The sequence below is a fragment of the Cryptotermes secundus genome, unplaced genomic scaffold (genome assembly GCF_002891405.2).
Source record: "Cryptotermes secundus unplaced genomic scaffold, Csec_1.0 scaffold407, whole genome shotgun sequence".
Taxonomy (NCBI): Eukaryota; Metazoa; Arthropoda; class Insecta; order Blattodea; family Kalotermitidae; genus Cryptotermes; species Cryptotermes secundus.
The window spans coordinates 1836539-1852301 of record NW_019741981.1 but is presented as its reverse complement, the minus strand read 5'-3'; the positions used below and the strand labels follow the sequence as shown (position 1 = coordinate 1852301).

The 15763-nt window shown below is 36.9% G+C and overlaps 1 protein-coding gene across 1 annotated transcript; it reads left to right on the top strand.

Annotated features, from left to right (window-relative positions):
- Positions 1 to 13999, top strand: LOC111872947 (cytochrome c-type heme lyase). Its single transcript, XM_023867257.2, has 6 exons — positions 1 to 142; positions 246 to 428; positions 881 to 937; positions 1728 to 1850; positions 8515 to 8747; positions 13513 to 13999. Exons 2-6 carry the CDS (start codon positions 285 to 287, stop codon positions 13745 to 13747), a joined length of 792 nt encoding a protein of 263 aa, XP_023723025.1. The 5' UTR covers positions 1 to 142; positions 246 to 284; the 3' UTR covers positions 13748 to 13999.
- The last annotated feature ends 1764 nt before the right edge of the window (positions 14000 to 15763 follow it).

Genomic DNA, 15763 nt, shown 5'->3' with positions numbered 1-15763 from the left:
TCAGCGCCCATAATTGACCTTAACTGTTTGTATCGTGTATGTGGTGGAGCACATAGAAGTCGTCTGCTATTTAAGCAGAGATAGTAGCCTCATTTTAAATTCCCAGGCTGACTCTGGCCCACTGGCGGATATTAAGAATAGTGTACGTGTGGTATTGTGGAGCTGGTTTAGTTCACGAATTCGTCAACTTGTTCGTTAAATATTTGGTATTTATGTAATAATCATGTTTTCCTTCTTGTTAACAGCATAGTGGCCAGACAATTGAGTTGACTTACTCGTAAATTATGGGGAATACAGTGTCTGCTGCTGAAATGACAGCAGCACAGATTGTTGGTTCGACGGAAGTAGAAGGAGATTTCACAGCCACATCCCGTAGGTTGCATGGAAGTCCACCACCTGATTGTCCTATGCATAGGAAAGAAGCAGAGGTAATAATTATTGGTTATTATGACCAGGGTTATATGTAGTCTTATGCTGAATTGTTTTGTGTGTAACTTGTTATAAAAGAACATTGATTTCCAATATTCCCTGCCATGCTGAAATGTTTTTCTTATGTATAGTTAATAACTATTAAAACTGTAATATTTTTTATATTTGTTTCTGCCAGTGCATGACATATTGTAAGGATGGCCTTGTACTGAGTAAGTATGTTTAAATGAATGTCAGCATCAGCAGCTAGTTGTGCTTGGATAATAGCTGAGACAGGTCATGTTTTGTTAAATCCAGTATAAATTGCACATAGAGATCAAGAACACATCTAATAATTTTAACAAGTTTAAGGGGTGGGGGGAAGCTGAAATTTGCTCATAATCAAGTTCGTCATTATGATGTGAAAATCTGTTTGTGTCACTCATTTGTGTTACCCTTTTTTTTTTTTCAGGTTCTTACAGTTGGATGTCCAGTAGCTGGAAACACTGATTTTAATCCCTTAAATATGGTAATGACTTACTCCTTATAAAGGTTTATGTGTTTAGAAACCAGAACAAATAAATACAACATGCTCCCACATTACAGACTAAAGTATGGTGCCCCCCCCCCTCAGTAGAAATTATAAATGTGATCCAAAAGCATCACATGGACCATAAATTTACCCTTAAGTAAATTTAGCATAAATGCCGAAAAACGTTTTTAACCCCTCAAGCCTGCATTTAAACCACTGCCTCTGTACACTGCAGTGGTATTTAAATGGCAGTGAACCTCACAGCCTGACAAGGACATACTTGGGATACCAGCTGGAGGGGTTAAACCTGCAATGCAAGGTAATAACAAATTCAGCTAAAATTATTGTTTTAAGAAATTGTTATCTGTTACATTTAGATTGCATCTATATGTGTGCATTGCTTATGTAGCAGGCCATTGGCTGGCCTACATGGATGCTTCAGTGATGCAGGGAAATTGCTGGAACTATTTTGTTACCGTCACATTACCCACAACTCAAAATTTCTAGTCAGTGAAGTTGAAATTTTTAAAGTCTCTTTTAAATTGATTCTTGTCTACCTGTTATTATTTCTGTTGAATAGAATAGTGTATTTTTATTAGGACTGTGATCCAAAGAAATTTCTATATGAACATCTCTGTTTGTGATGTAGGAGTCACTGGAGTAATAGGGTTTGTATTACAGAATTCTATGATACAAACATATTTTAAAATCACATCCTTTATATAACGAAGAGGCATACTGTATTAGTATAAAATTTACATAAATAATGTTTCTTCATTTGATATAGATGCCCCCACCGAACCAGCTTCCAGCCCCAGATCAACCATTTCCCCTTCCAACTGAGCGACAGACATCATCCATCCCCAAAGCTGGTATGGAGAATGAGTTCTGGGTTTATCCATCTCAGCAGGTATGTTTATTTATAATGAATGAATGATTAAATTTGTGGGCAAAAATAGTGACCTTGGTTTGTAGTGTAGCTGGATACATGCCGTTATTAGCATAGAAATTGTAAATAATAGCCAGGTTACAAATAGTAGACCAGTACTAGCATATAATTAGTGGCTTGGTCTCAGATAGCAACTTCATACTAGCACAGATATAGTAGTGCCTGAGTTTCAAATAGCAGTAGGCAACTAGCACTGTAAATAGTGACCATATCTCAAATAGTAGTCAGAAAGTAACACTGTAGATAGTGACAGTGTCTGAAATAGTGGCCAGAAAGTAACACTGTAGATAGTGACAGTGTCTCAAATAGTAACCAAAAAGTAACACTGTAAATAGTGACCATGTCTCAGATAGTAGCCAGAAAGTAACTATAGACAGTGACAGTGTCTCAAATAGTAACGAGAAAGTAACACTTTAAATAGGTACATTGTCTCAAATAGTAGCCAGAAAGTAACACTGTAAATAGTGACCATGTCTCAAATAGCAGCCAGAAAGTAACATTCATTCATTCATTCATTTATTGTATATTCCATAAATCCATATACATAGATATAGAACCAGTCACATAGTTAATATAGTACAATACAAATATAAATATATATGTACAGATTATAATCATTGTAATAGATAAAAACCATGTGTTAAATTTATATAAAAAACAGTCTTACATCACTATACGTAAAATTATTCAATATTAAAAATTTTTTTATGTTATTATCCTTATTTCTAGGCAAATTCATCACAAGTATAAAAAAGAGTTTTGTAATAAAAATGTCAACTGAATTTTAAAATTTTTCATATCATTCATATTCATATTCATATTCATTTCATTTGCATTCATACTGTTACAACTGCAACACTTGAACATGTCAACTCACCGAACACATCACTGTCAAAAGCTCTACAATCCCAGAATACACCAGACCAAAACCAACACTGCACCTGCCCCACAACACCAATAAAAACTCTCAAAAACATAACAATAACTATTACAAATGCTATGCTTCCTCATGTCCCTGTTGAAGAAATTCATTCAATGTATAGAAAGGACGATCAAATAAAAATAATTTTAATTTATGCTTAAATTCGTTACATCCCTTTGACTTTTTAACTTCCAAAGGAAGTATATTATATAATTTAATGCCCACATTAATAACACTTTTCTTAAAAACTGATGTGTTACATTGTTGTACATGAAGATCATNACTTTCATTTTCTCCTCCCCAAAAAATCAACCCATAACTTACCAACGATTGAAATTTGGCAAAGTATATATTCCTGAGTATATGTAAACTTACCTCATCTTTCAAAGATTTAATAATATAACATACTTTATTCAATTTTGAACACAAGGACTGAATATGTACACTCCATTTGAGATTTTGAGTTATATTAATACCTAAAAATCTAAACTGAGATGTATACTTAATTTTTATATTATTAAAAATAATATCTGGCCCTGAGATGTCATGCGGTTTCTTTAACTGGAATAACATAGCTTTAGTCTTATCATTATTTATAATCATATTGTTTTTTGAAAACCAAGATTCCAGTTGGATCATAATTCTCTTTATTTTATCTTGAAGGATGCTTTTATCTTTATCAATAACCAATATATTTGTATCGTCTGCGAAGAGAACAACCTCCCCATTTGTTATATGTTGGGGTAAATCATTTATGTATAAAAGAAACAAAAGCGGGCCCAATGTAGACCCTTGCGGTATTCCAAATTTTATATTCCTCCTTATCGAGCTAAACCGATTTCTCGAGTACCTATTATCATTAGATGTTACTTCAACATACTGAGAACGCATTTTCAGATAGGACTAAAGACAATGACAGTGTCTCAGATAGTAGCCAGAAAGTAACACTGTAAATGGGGACCATGTCTCAAATAGTAGCCAGAAAGTAACACTAAAGACAGTGACAGTGTCTCAAATAGTAGCCAGAAAGTAACAATTCAATTCAATTTTATTTTATTTCATCCATGAATCATTATACATGATATGGGACAAGTCAAAGATTAATATTAATACTAATACTAAACAGTAATAAGAATATAATAATACAGAAATAGTATGCCAAATTATAATAAATAATAATAATAATAATATAGTAATACAGAGATAATAATATGACAGTATAATTAGTCTTGAAAACAGTTTCTGTGGTCTTAAATCCTCCATATGTCCTATTGTACCTTTACTGGTGGTAATGCCTATGGAGATTTGATGGAATGTAAATAGTGACCATGTCTCAAATAGCAGCCAGAAAGTAGCACTCTAAATAAGGACCATGTCTCAAATAGCCAGGAATTAGCAGTGTAAATAGTGACCATGTCTCAGGTAGCACTGTAAATAGTGATTATGCCTCAGATAAACCTGGAACCTAGAACAGAAACTTTAAATTGTCATTGGTTGTATTTATTAGCACAGAAAGTGTAAGCAGCAACCAGTTTTCAATTACTAACAGAGTGTAAAAATGAAAATTATAACTATTGGTCAGATTTGAAAGAGAAGCCTTGTGCTAGCACAGCAACTGAATAATATCTTGTCTCAAACAGTAGCTGGATATTAGCACAGTTTGTAAGTGGAAACATGTAAGGAGCTACTGGTCTGTCAGTCTCAAATTCTGGGGGTGCAGTACATTCGAGAGGACAGGACAATTTTAATATATTCTCCTTATTTTGTAAGAAAGATGAGACTCTGCATCCCTCTTAACAACTTTCTTTCATGGTAAAATGGGTGGAACTCCTTCGTATCCAGAAGTCCTGGTGTTTAAAACTGGTTCTTTAGACCTGCTCTTCTGTCAGAAATTTTTTATGTTCTTTTTCCAGTCTCTCCAGACATGTGCCATGATAGAGCCTTAAATTAAGATTGACTTCTTCTTTCCACATCATTCTAATTCATTAATCACCAGTTAGCCTACCATTTGACATTATATAAATTGAGCTATTGACAGCATCATTAAATAATTCATAAATAACATAACTTTTAAACCAGTTGATGGATTTCATTGAAGCTTTATACAGTGCCTTTCTCAAATAGAGGAATTGGTCTACCCTGACTGAGCAGAATATGCCATTTCTGAGGAGGTAACAGCTAAGATTCTGGCTAACAAGCTTGTAAGAGTCAGATGATCCGGCTCTTCACAAGAGTACTCCATGTCGCTATAATTCACCCCATCTTCATAGTTTTTTACTTTTCTTCCACAAGTATTAAGAACATGGCAGGTATGTAAACTGTAGATTTGTGGATCAGTGGGTGGACAGACAGATTAGGTGGGTGGTTGGATTGTGTAGGTTACATTATATTAGGTTAAACAGACACATGGGTAGATCATAGAGAGCAGGTTGTGGGACAAGTCAGAGTAAAAGATATCACATGTAGAAACACATTATAGAGTTACAAAGCATTCCCAAGGCACAGATTACAGCAGCAGATTAAAATGCATACACAGTCACAGTATAAATGGTTCCATAATAATTGTGAAGTTAGTTTGGAGATAAGTAGGTTTGTTAAAAATCATGAACTACAATCAGACACTTGATCACAGTAAATTTATTTAAATATACATAAAAATTTAAAATCAAACACCTGTTTACAGTCTGCCAAACATTCCTTAGTAATGTAAATTCTTTGCTGAGCAGAAGGTGTGAGAATGAGTTCTTTCAGTGGTGGTGTGAATTTTGTACTGCTGGGAGGTAAACATTTAATTCTTTGAATTGTTTCATATTTGGTCCATTACACTATCAATCACAAATTGTCAATGAATAATCGATATCTGTAGCAGATCACGCAGCTTACATACTGTGTACAATACAACGCCAGTGGTTTCATGTGTTTGTAACGTGCCTCTGATGATGGTTCTTTTGAACCGAAACATGTAAGGCGAGTGAAATAAATAAGTGACCAAAAAACATTGTTACACTCGACGGATTATTCATTGACAATTTGTGATTTAATTCTTTAATTCAGTGTTGTTTTGTTTTATTCCAGTGTAGGTGACTTCATTTTTGATAGATTGTAAGATTCACACCTGGTCTGTGAAGATCGTGCTTGTGCCTTCTTTTTGACTGAATGGACTTCTGAGTTGTTAATTACAAATATTGTCACAGCCAATATTAATTTTACACGTTCAGCAGTATTCACACAACAGGACGAAAACAATAAAAATAGTTGTCACAGCCAATAAATACTCGTAGTTACTGATTGGATGTAGTATGTGGAATCTCTTAAATAAATCTGTTTGATTTTTTTCTTTACTTCACACCTGCCATGATTCTAATAACTTATGTTTATAATAGAAGTAATACTTTGTTAGTGTCAGAAGAGCTACACCAGAATGTTATACCATACATCATGATTAAGTTGAAATATTTGGAGCAACATTAATATCACTGAATACAAGGACCTGAAATTTTATGTGGTAATAAATAATTTAAAAATGTACTTTTTAAAAGCACTTCATCATATGAAAACAACAGCATGGCAACCCTGTGAGATCTGTATTTAGATATTGGTTTGTTGGTAGTAAGTAGTGAACCATTCCCTTAAACATTTGAAATTTTGCATGAATATAGGTCATAAACATGGACACACATGCACACTCATTCACTTTCTTTCCTTATAAAATAGAGAAAGTAGATTAAAAATGGGGGCAACATAAGGATGAAGGTGCACATGTGCCACTTTTCAGCTTCATGGAATTCCATGTCACAGATATACACATGCTACAAATCACTACAAACCTCCAGATATGGTTAGTGTTGTCTTTATGGCTTTCACTGACCTAGGAAAGGGTACTGAATCAATTTGTGAGATGCAGAATCCATAGCAGTATTTATTACATATCATATGACGGAACCTCGGTCGATCTCGGATATTCCTTGCTTCAGTGCTCACATGGATAGCAGCTGGCTTGCAACTGACTGGCTCAAGTCAAAGTCAGAGTTCCTTTACAACTGGTGATTTACTGCCACTCAGTTTGTCTTGGAGTCAAGCTCCTTGAGACTCATGACCGGGAATCTTTTTTTTTTTCAACTGAACCCTTGTAGTAATAGTCCTTATGTAACATCCTCTCTGACAAGAAGGTGGGTTTCTCTCTTATGAATATGCCTGGCCTTTTGTCAAGCATACATATAGTATGTTACTGAAAATTCTTCCTTTTGGACTATATACAAGTCCTCTGTCAGTACAGGCTTTGCAAAACAGATCATGCCTATCTTACATATCTTATTCTACAGCAGCATCTTAGTCATTTGAACAGCTGTAAGCTTGACTAGCACCAAGTTTAAGCCTCTTATATTTTCTATGTCTGGCTTTGCCTTGTCCTATTCCACAAACATGTTCATTCTCAAGATTTTGTATGACTTCTGCTTGTCACCTGCACAATTTTGTTATTACGACTGGCTTTTTCCATTGCTCCTCATTATATTACCTCAGGTCAGACCGCAAAGAAAATACCACCTCCAACAACTGTTCTGTTGTCTGTATATTTGTTGCCTAGCAACAGATGATGTCTCTTAATAAACTATTCAGTCATGTCACAGTGTGAAACAGGAGTGCTATCCACTGAACCAAAACATTTATTTCCTTTTGTATCACGTAGATCACTGTGGTCACGGTGCAAGGGCCAAGAAGGCCCACCCCTTATACATCATGTATTTAAGTTGCGGGCACACAGAGCGCTACGCTATGTTCGCCACACCGCGTGANTACACCGCATGGCCACACAGAAAGCTATGTTTGGCACAAAACTGCACAGTCTTGAATGAGAGATTGGCCGATAGTGTGCCGTGGGGGGCAGCAATGATTCCGACAATGAGCTTTTGCTGTTACTTTCCTTGTGTAAACATAAAAGGAAGTGGGTGCATGGCGTGAACTTAAGAAGAACAAAGTTTGGTGAATTTCATCATCTGATAAAGCATTTACATGAAGATGAAGTTAAATTTAAAGAATATTTCCGAATGAATGGGGTTGATGAAAATATAGGCATTATCCCGCATGTTCTGGTTCCGATATTCTTGTAACCCTTTGTTCCACAAACATGGATACTTCCTTACTTCTTCAATTAATTCCTCCAGTGTCATTTTCATCTAAGCAAATACTGCGCTGAATGATATGTAACACGTGTTGTAATCAGAGTGGGAAATTACTGAGGCGGGCAGCTGACACCTGCAAGCAAGCCCAGTGCGCATGCCCGTCCAGCACGATGTTTTAAAAATATAGCCAAGAATCAAACACTGCGATGCAGGTAACATAGCATACATAGCGTACGGAAGTCTGTGTGGCCAGTCACATTGGCAATAAAGGGAGATATTTTCCTGTTCATATAGCGAACATAGCATATGTAGCATGCGTCACGTACATAGCACTCTGTGTGGCCGCACCTTTACACCTATACTTGTGACTTTCCTTCTGTTTGCTTCATACTTACTACATTCATTAACTGAACAACAAAAGTAATGAGTTATTTTCATTGGTTGCACCCTGTTGTGTGTCTCAGACAATATATAATATGAAGGAACTATGCTATCGTCAACACAACAAATATTTCAGTATTACATTTGGTCTTTATTTACTGCAGTAAATAATGTAACATAATGAGGCTTGTAATTGTTGTAGATGTTCTGGAACGCAATGCTTCGTAAAGGATGGCGTTGGAAGGATGAGGACATTGCACCAAAGGACATGAATGATATTATTCAAATCCATAATGCCAATAATGAACAGGCATGGCAGGAGATTTTGAAATGGGAAGCTCTTCATGCCAGGGAGTGTGGTTATCCCAAACTGAAGAGTTTTGGAGGTCGTGCAAAGGATTTTTCTCCCCGTGCGCGGATAAGATACTGGTTGGGGTAAGTTGAACATGTTTTTGTTAGCATTGGGATCTGCCATTGTTAGTGTACATGAAATTCTGATATATTGTAGGACAGATTTATGAAGTGAATTCTCATATTCACTGTCAGTTTTTATTTATTTAAGTTCATTTATTTATTTAGTCATTCATTTATAGCTCTCATGAACATTGATCTCAGATGTTTAATGTTGAAATAGATTCTGGAGCAGAACATTCTGTTCTAAGCTCTTAATTTTGATTCTTGGCTTCAATTAATGACAAAGTAGTGACTACATTGTGTCAAGCAAGAAATGGCAGGATTTTTATTATTATACATTTCTTGCACAGCAGGCATAAAGTGAAATGGTGAGGTGGATTTGTTCACCTGCCCATCTGTGCATCTCAACTCCAAAAATACGAGATGGATTTCAGGGAAGTTTTATGTTCGAGGCCTGATATGAAAGTTGTTAGAGAAATTTAATTTTAATGCATGTTTTTCTTATTGCTAGTGAGATGGGACTAAGTCCCTTGTACTGCGGCCACTTCTGGCCTATTGTACCAGCCCCAGATGATACGTGAAGGTGATTGTGGAGCAATTGGTGGAATTAAGATTGGCAGGTGAAACCGAAGTACTCGGAGAAAACCTGCCCCAGCGCCACTTTGTCCACCACAAATTCCACTTGACCAGACCTGGGATCGAACCCAGGCCGCCATTAATCCATGTTAGTCCTGTATAAACTCTCATGTCTCAAATAGAACTCATTTTACAGAACATCAAAATGGAGATCTAATTATAATCTTAAGCTTTTATTGAAAATTCTTTTTATGTGATGTGTATTTATTAAATGTAAGATAAAGGAAATTGTGAGCACATAGTGTAGTATCTGTAATGTTGAACTTTGCAACAGAAGATATATATTGGGATAAATGAACTTGAAGGCCAAGGAGGTATATAAAACTGCAAAGAATGCATTTCAAGAATACAGTGGTTTTTTGATATAATAAGAATTTATAAAATTCATACAGGTGCTTATTCTAATGTGTACTCTGAATATCAAGCCAGCATAATGTAGTCGATATAGCGACTGGCTTATGGGCTGGATGACTGAGGGGTCAGAGTTGGAGTCCCGGTAGGGTCAAGAATTTTCTCTTCTCCATGTCATGCAGACCGGCTCTGGGGTCAACTCAACCTCCTAACCAAGAGGCACCAGGGGCAGTTTCTTCAGGGATAAAATGACTGGGGATGAAACTGACCACTCACCTCCAACTAGTGCCAAGGTCAATAAAATGTGGATCTACACATCCACTCCCCCATATGGCTTCATGGCATAATGCTAAATTAATTAATCACAAGGACAATTTTACGTTTTACCTTGAATATCTGAAAATGTTTAAAATACATTGTATTCAAGCACATCTCCTAATTTCTGTTTGTACAGGGTGGGGCATATAAACCTTTGCAATTTCAAAAATGCGTGGAATAGAAATAAAGAAAGATGCAGGCAAAATTATTTTATGATTTGAAAGGACGTAGAATGCAGTTTCATTTTAATGGGGTTTAAAAATAATATCTTGCAAATGGCCCCCTCCATTTTCCGTAAAATTACGGAGCCTGTTTCGGAAGTTTTCCATGACTACGAGTCATATTCCATGGAATAGCGTTGATTTTTCGGTGATGGCAGCCTTCAGTTCATCGATAGTTCGGGGACGATGTGTGTACACCTTTGCCTTGAGGCATGGTGTTAGATCAGGTGATCTGGAGGGCCACCCGATGTCACCCCGCAAAGAGGCAAGAAGACAGGAAACATTTGTCTTAGAATCTCCATTGAACGACGCGAGGTGTGGGCCATAGCACCATCTTGTTGGAACCAGATATCTTCCAGGTCATGATCTTGCAATAATTCATCCAATTTCGGAAGAAGAAAATTTTCAAGCATGTAACAGTATCGAGCAGAAGTCACTGTAATGACTTCACCATCTTCTTCGAAGAAGTAGGGACCCCATACACCACAATCGGCCTGAAGATTTTCTTTTTAATGCAGAAGATATCACTCTAAAATTTGATGCCTAATTTCTAATTGTTGGTCCAGTGGGAATGGGATCACACCGACCAAGTGAGTGCGAAAGGCTCGCTGGGTTTTGATCACAGAACCGCCATTTTTAATAAACTCTTCCAGCACGAACACACGATGTTCTCCCGACCAAGCCATTGTGTGTACTGAAAACTGCATGATATAACGTGTCTAATGATCCATTCCCACCACTCTACCCCCTCCCTAGCCTCAGCAGTGACCTTGCGAAATCGGGAAGGTTAATATGCCCCACCCTGTATATACCACAGTACTAAGATTTAAAATAATCATGTGAAGTGAGGACTCAGCTATGAGCTGTAAGACCAGGGTTCAATTCCTGGCAGGAGCAAGAGCTTTTCTCTTGTCCATAGCATCCAGACTGGCTCTGGGGCCCACCCAGCCTCCTATCTAACGGGGACCAGGAAGCATTTCGCTGGGGTTAAAGCAGCAGCAGGAACTGAACTGGACAGGGAAAGTCCCACCAACTATTTACTACACACAAACATGTTAAGTTCAAATTTAACTGGCTAGTGTGTATGCTGTGTTACAGGCTGGTTCTAAATATAGCCAGTTCACACAAAACTTTTTGTATGGTAATTTTTTGCTGTGGAGTGGCAAAACTTCTCTTCAGAACCTTGAAAGTTTCCACAATGTAAGCATACTATCAAATGGTTGGCTTTTGCCTTGACCACTGCTCTATCATCCTCTACTGTGTATTTGGTAGATTATGGGCTTAATTCTCTGCCCAGAGGTCAGTTATCCTGGCTTTTGGTTTTTCGTTGTTTCCCTCAGTCCCCCAGGCAAGGACTGGGATTGTATCCTAACATTGGCCATGACTACTTCATTTCATGTCATCCCAAATTCATCAGTCATAATCATCCTCCTATTTGACATTACATAACAAATGCAGATAGGAAATTATAATTAAATAAAGTAAGAAATAAACAAATGTGCTTAAGGCTGTTCCTTTTATATGAGTGATAAAGATGTTGCCTTATTTGTTTATGTAGATTTAGCTTCTGTAAAATGCCAAGTTAATTTATTATTATATGATGAAAGAAATATCTTACCTTATTTGAAAGCAAAATTGCATGTGATTCATAGTGTATTATTTTATTGAACATGATTGTGCAATAACACTGGACAGGTATGCAGGATAAATATAGGTATGTTGTTTAGATTATTCAGTATGAAATGCGTATTTGACCTTTTATTATGTTTCTTAACAGATTTTTTAAAACCAATACCATTAAATAGTTTAAAAATGGTGACATCACAATGGGTGCAGCTGTTTCAACTAGGGTTGTCCCTTCATGGAGATGAACCAACAGTTTTGTCACAAAAATCAGACTCTTAATATTCATATAAAAAAGCTGGCAACAGAAATGTTCATGTCAGTATTGTAACCATATGTTCCTCACTTAAAATTGTTTAACAGCGGCTATAAAATTCCACTCATTGATTCTTCCTGAATGAGATGCGCCCATGGCGAGATACCATCCCAGGAGGGACCGTCTAGTTGTAACTCAACATAGTCCTCCTTAGGCTTATGGTGCCACCATTGTCTGTAGCATCATCAGTAGACTTTAGATGTTATCTTCCATCAGTTATAGCGAGGTATTTTGAAAAATTAGTCCTTGCTTTTATTCTGAGTCTCGCAGGAGCGATGTCACCCTAATTGGGCTTGGTCCCTTACTTAATGTGCCTCTTGTAATGATAAAAGCTGAAATGAAGGCTTAAAGATAACATCTCTCCCTGACAAGCTAAATGTTGGACTGGCACCCATTTTGAGAATCAGGCCATAACCCTTTCCAAGTGAGCGCTGTTTGTTAGCGTAGTTGAAATGTAGACGCGGAACAGAGCAGTCAGTTATAGGGAGTTGAGATGTAAAGTTGGGGAGATGTGATAGAAGAGGTCCTAGGTTAGTTACAATTGGGAGATGTTTTACAATAAGTTATTAAGTGAACAGGGACCACCGCGGCGGCACAGGTTCGATCCTGTGTCTGGTCAAGTAGGATTTGTGGTGGACAAAGTGGCACTTGGGCCGATTTTCTCCTAGTACTTCAGTTTCCCCTGCCAATCTTCATTCCACCAAATTCTTCATCATCATAATCACCCAGGGCAGGCTACAATAGGCCAATCAGTGGCCGCTGTGCTGAGTGGACTTAGTTGGACTCCACCCCCCACTAAGCGAATTTAAATTTTTTAAAATTAAGTGAACAGGTAGAGTCGAGATATAAAGTTAGGGAGTCAGTGATAGAAATGAACAGGGAGATTGAGGGCAATATTAACGACGGAAGGTGTAATCAGTGTGATGATTCTGAAAGAAGGATTAGAATAACACGCCATCTATGACCATACTTCTCATACAACTGAATGTGAAAAATACACGGACTGGTGTTCTGGTGATACGGTCTTTGATCATTCGTGAAATGTGTTCCCCTACCAGTCAATGACACACCAATTTCTCTGTGAGAAAGACCTCATCTCGAATTCTAGTTCGGGGCAAATCTTATAAACGCTGTTAGCAACTTTGGAATAGTGGTCAGCTGCAGTATATTGGACACTAGTCCTTAAGAAGTTTAAGATTATAAATAAATAATAAATAAAGAATGTAATTGACTGACATGTCATTTCAGATATTTTAAATGATTCAGATGTAATATATGGTAAATAATAAGGCACTCATTTGATTATGATCGTCTCCTCCAGATATGAGCTTCCATTTGATCGTCATGACTGGATCATCGATCGCTGTGGAAAGGAAGTTCGCTATGTTATTGATTACTATGATGGTGGTGCAGTACAGCCTGGAAGTTACCAGTTTGCACTGTTAGATGTTCGTCCAGCTATGGATTCTTGGGAAAACATTTGGGATCGCATGAGGGTGGCTTATTGGCGTTGGGTTTACAGTAATGATACAGCCTCAGACACCACTAACTCTTAGGTTAGAAAGGTGTAGGTGATTTCATCATGTCCTGTAAAGTATCTCATAGTAAGTATCATGTGAATAGTGTACACTCAGTATCAAAGTTCCATTAATGATTGCATTGCCATGAATTACTGGAGATGAAAGTAGGTCTGTGTTGTATTGATGGAATTGTAAAAATGTTTAGATAAGCAAACAGCATTGATGTTCATGCACACCTTCATTATGTTTTGTTCTAACTTATTTTTGAATAAAGGTTTTGTTATTGTATGGGGTTCTGATTTTTACATATGTTGAATAACCAGTTTAGTCCTTCCATGACATGACATCACCACACTCTTCTCATGTGTGAATTAGACATTTAAATATCATCAATTTATCACAGCTGTTATCACGTTTACATGATTAACATTTTACACTAAATACGCAGAAAGCTGTGGAAAGTGTTTGGTACTTTCAAGTAAGTCATTTTTCTGGTGGTTATGCAATTTTTAATGAAATGAAAATAAAATACAGCAACAAATTTATTACAAAACTGTTCAAAGGCACATTAATATATTGTTTATTATACTGAGTCTTGGTATTCGTTCTTCTGAAGTGAACATATTATTTTATATATTTTAAGTATTCATTATTAAAATACTTCAAATATCACAGTCTGTATAGTGAGAGGCTATGGGTTGCATGGCTGGAGATGATTTTCTGGGGCGGGAAATTGATTTTTCACTACTCCACAGCATCCAGACTGACTCTAGGGTCCACCCAGTGACCCTTTCCCTATAGGTAAAGCAGCTGTGTAGTGCAACTGACCACTCACCTCCATCCAGTACCAGGGTCAAGAATGATGAAGTTGTACCTGCACTCCTCAATATGTTTTCATGGTGTGGTGCTTAATTAAATAAGTGCAGGTCCAAATAAATTTCTTCTGCCCTTATCACATCCAAGTAATACTGACCTCTTTCTTTTCAGAAGAGATACACTGCTTTCACCTAATGTATGTAATCAGGAGTAACAGAATTTTCCTGTTATAGTGCAAGGATAGCATCTTATTGTGTGTTATGACAACAATTGCATGTTATGGCATGACACTAGAGACTCTAAAATAATGCAAACCATGAAGTTTCACAGTACTAGTTGTGGAACAGCATTGCTGTGAATGACTACATGTTTTCCTTTGCCTGCTTTGTTTTGGTGAGTTCGTTTTCTGATATTTTGTTTTTTTCATACTTGTTATTGTTTTCCATTCTCCTTTGCTTCCTATATTCTGATAATTTTCGTGGTTGTATTCATTGATGGAAAGGCAGCAGTTTTCAACAGCAATTTTTGAAGCACATGATGATGACTATATCAGTCGAAACATGTATTGCACCAGTCATGTGAAAAAATAATTTTAAAATTGAAACATGAATTTTAAGATTTTTACGTGAGTTTGCATGTGAGACAGTGAATATGAAGTTACAATAAATGACATACAACAGGATGCTGCTGTTAAACATTGAGATCTGAGGCTCTCACAGCAGTGAATATTAACTCTTTGAGTGGCGCGAAGGGTATTTAAATCCCACCCCTGTCCTGGCAGGCCCTTTAAACCTTATGTCGCTAAAATGCATGTAGTTACTTTTTTCTAAACAACTTCAACAAAAATTGGTTTTTAAAAACGAATTTTTCAGGAACTAATTAAAAGACAATATTTTATGCAATAAATGCCTTTCCATACCTCTTTATTAGTTTTTCTTCATGTGATAAACATTGAAACATGAAAGTCTGCACACATGAATTCCACATTCCTGCACACATGACACTTGTTTCTTTTCTAATCTTTTGCTTAGCACTCACGTGACACTTTCTCATGGCACCATTCTTCTTATTGTTACTGGGAGGAACATGAACCATTTTGTGAATTTTCAGGCCACCCTCTAGACGATTTACTGGCTCTTTCACTGGTGGTCTTTTCAAGGTCGAGGGCGGAGGCGTGACTGCACTCGAGTCTGACGCAATAGATTCATCATCCACTTCATTCCTTGACTCTTCTCC

Coding starts and splice junctions, on each gene's coding strand:
- LOC111872947 (XM_023867257.2), top strand. CDS start 285: ATGGGGAATACAGTGTCTGCTGCTGAAATGACAGCAGCACAGATTGTT. Junction 938..1,727: donor ATTTTAATCCCTTAAATATG/GTAATGACTTAC, acceptor CATTTGATATAG/ATGCCCCCACCGAACCAGCT. Junction 1,851..8,514: donor GGGTTTATCCATCTCAGCAG/GTATGTTTATTT, acceptor TAATTGTTGTAG/ATGTTCTGGAACGCAATGCT.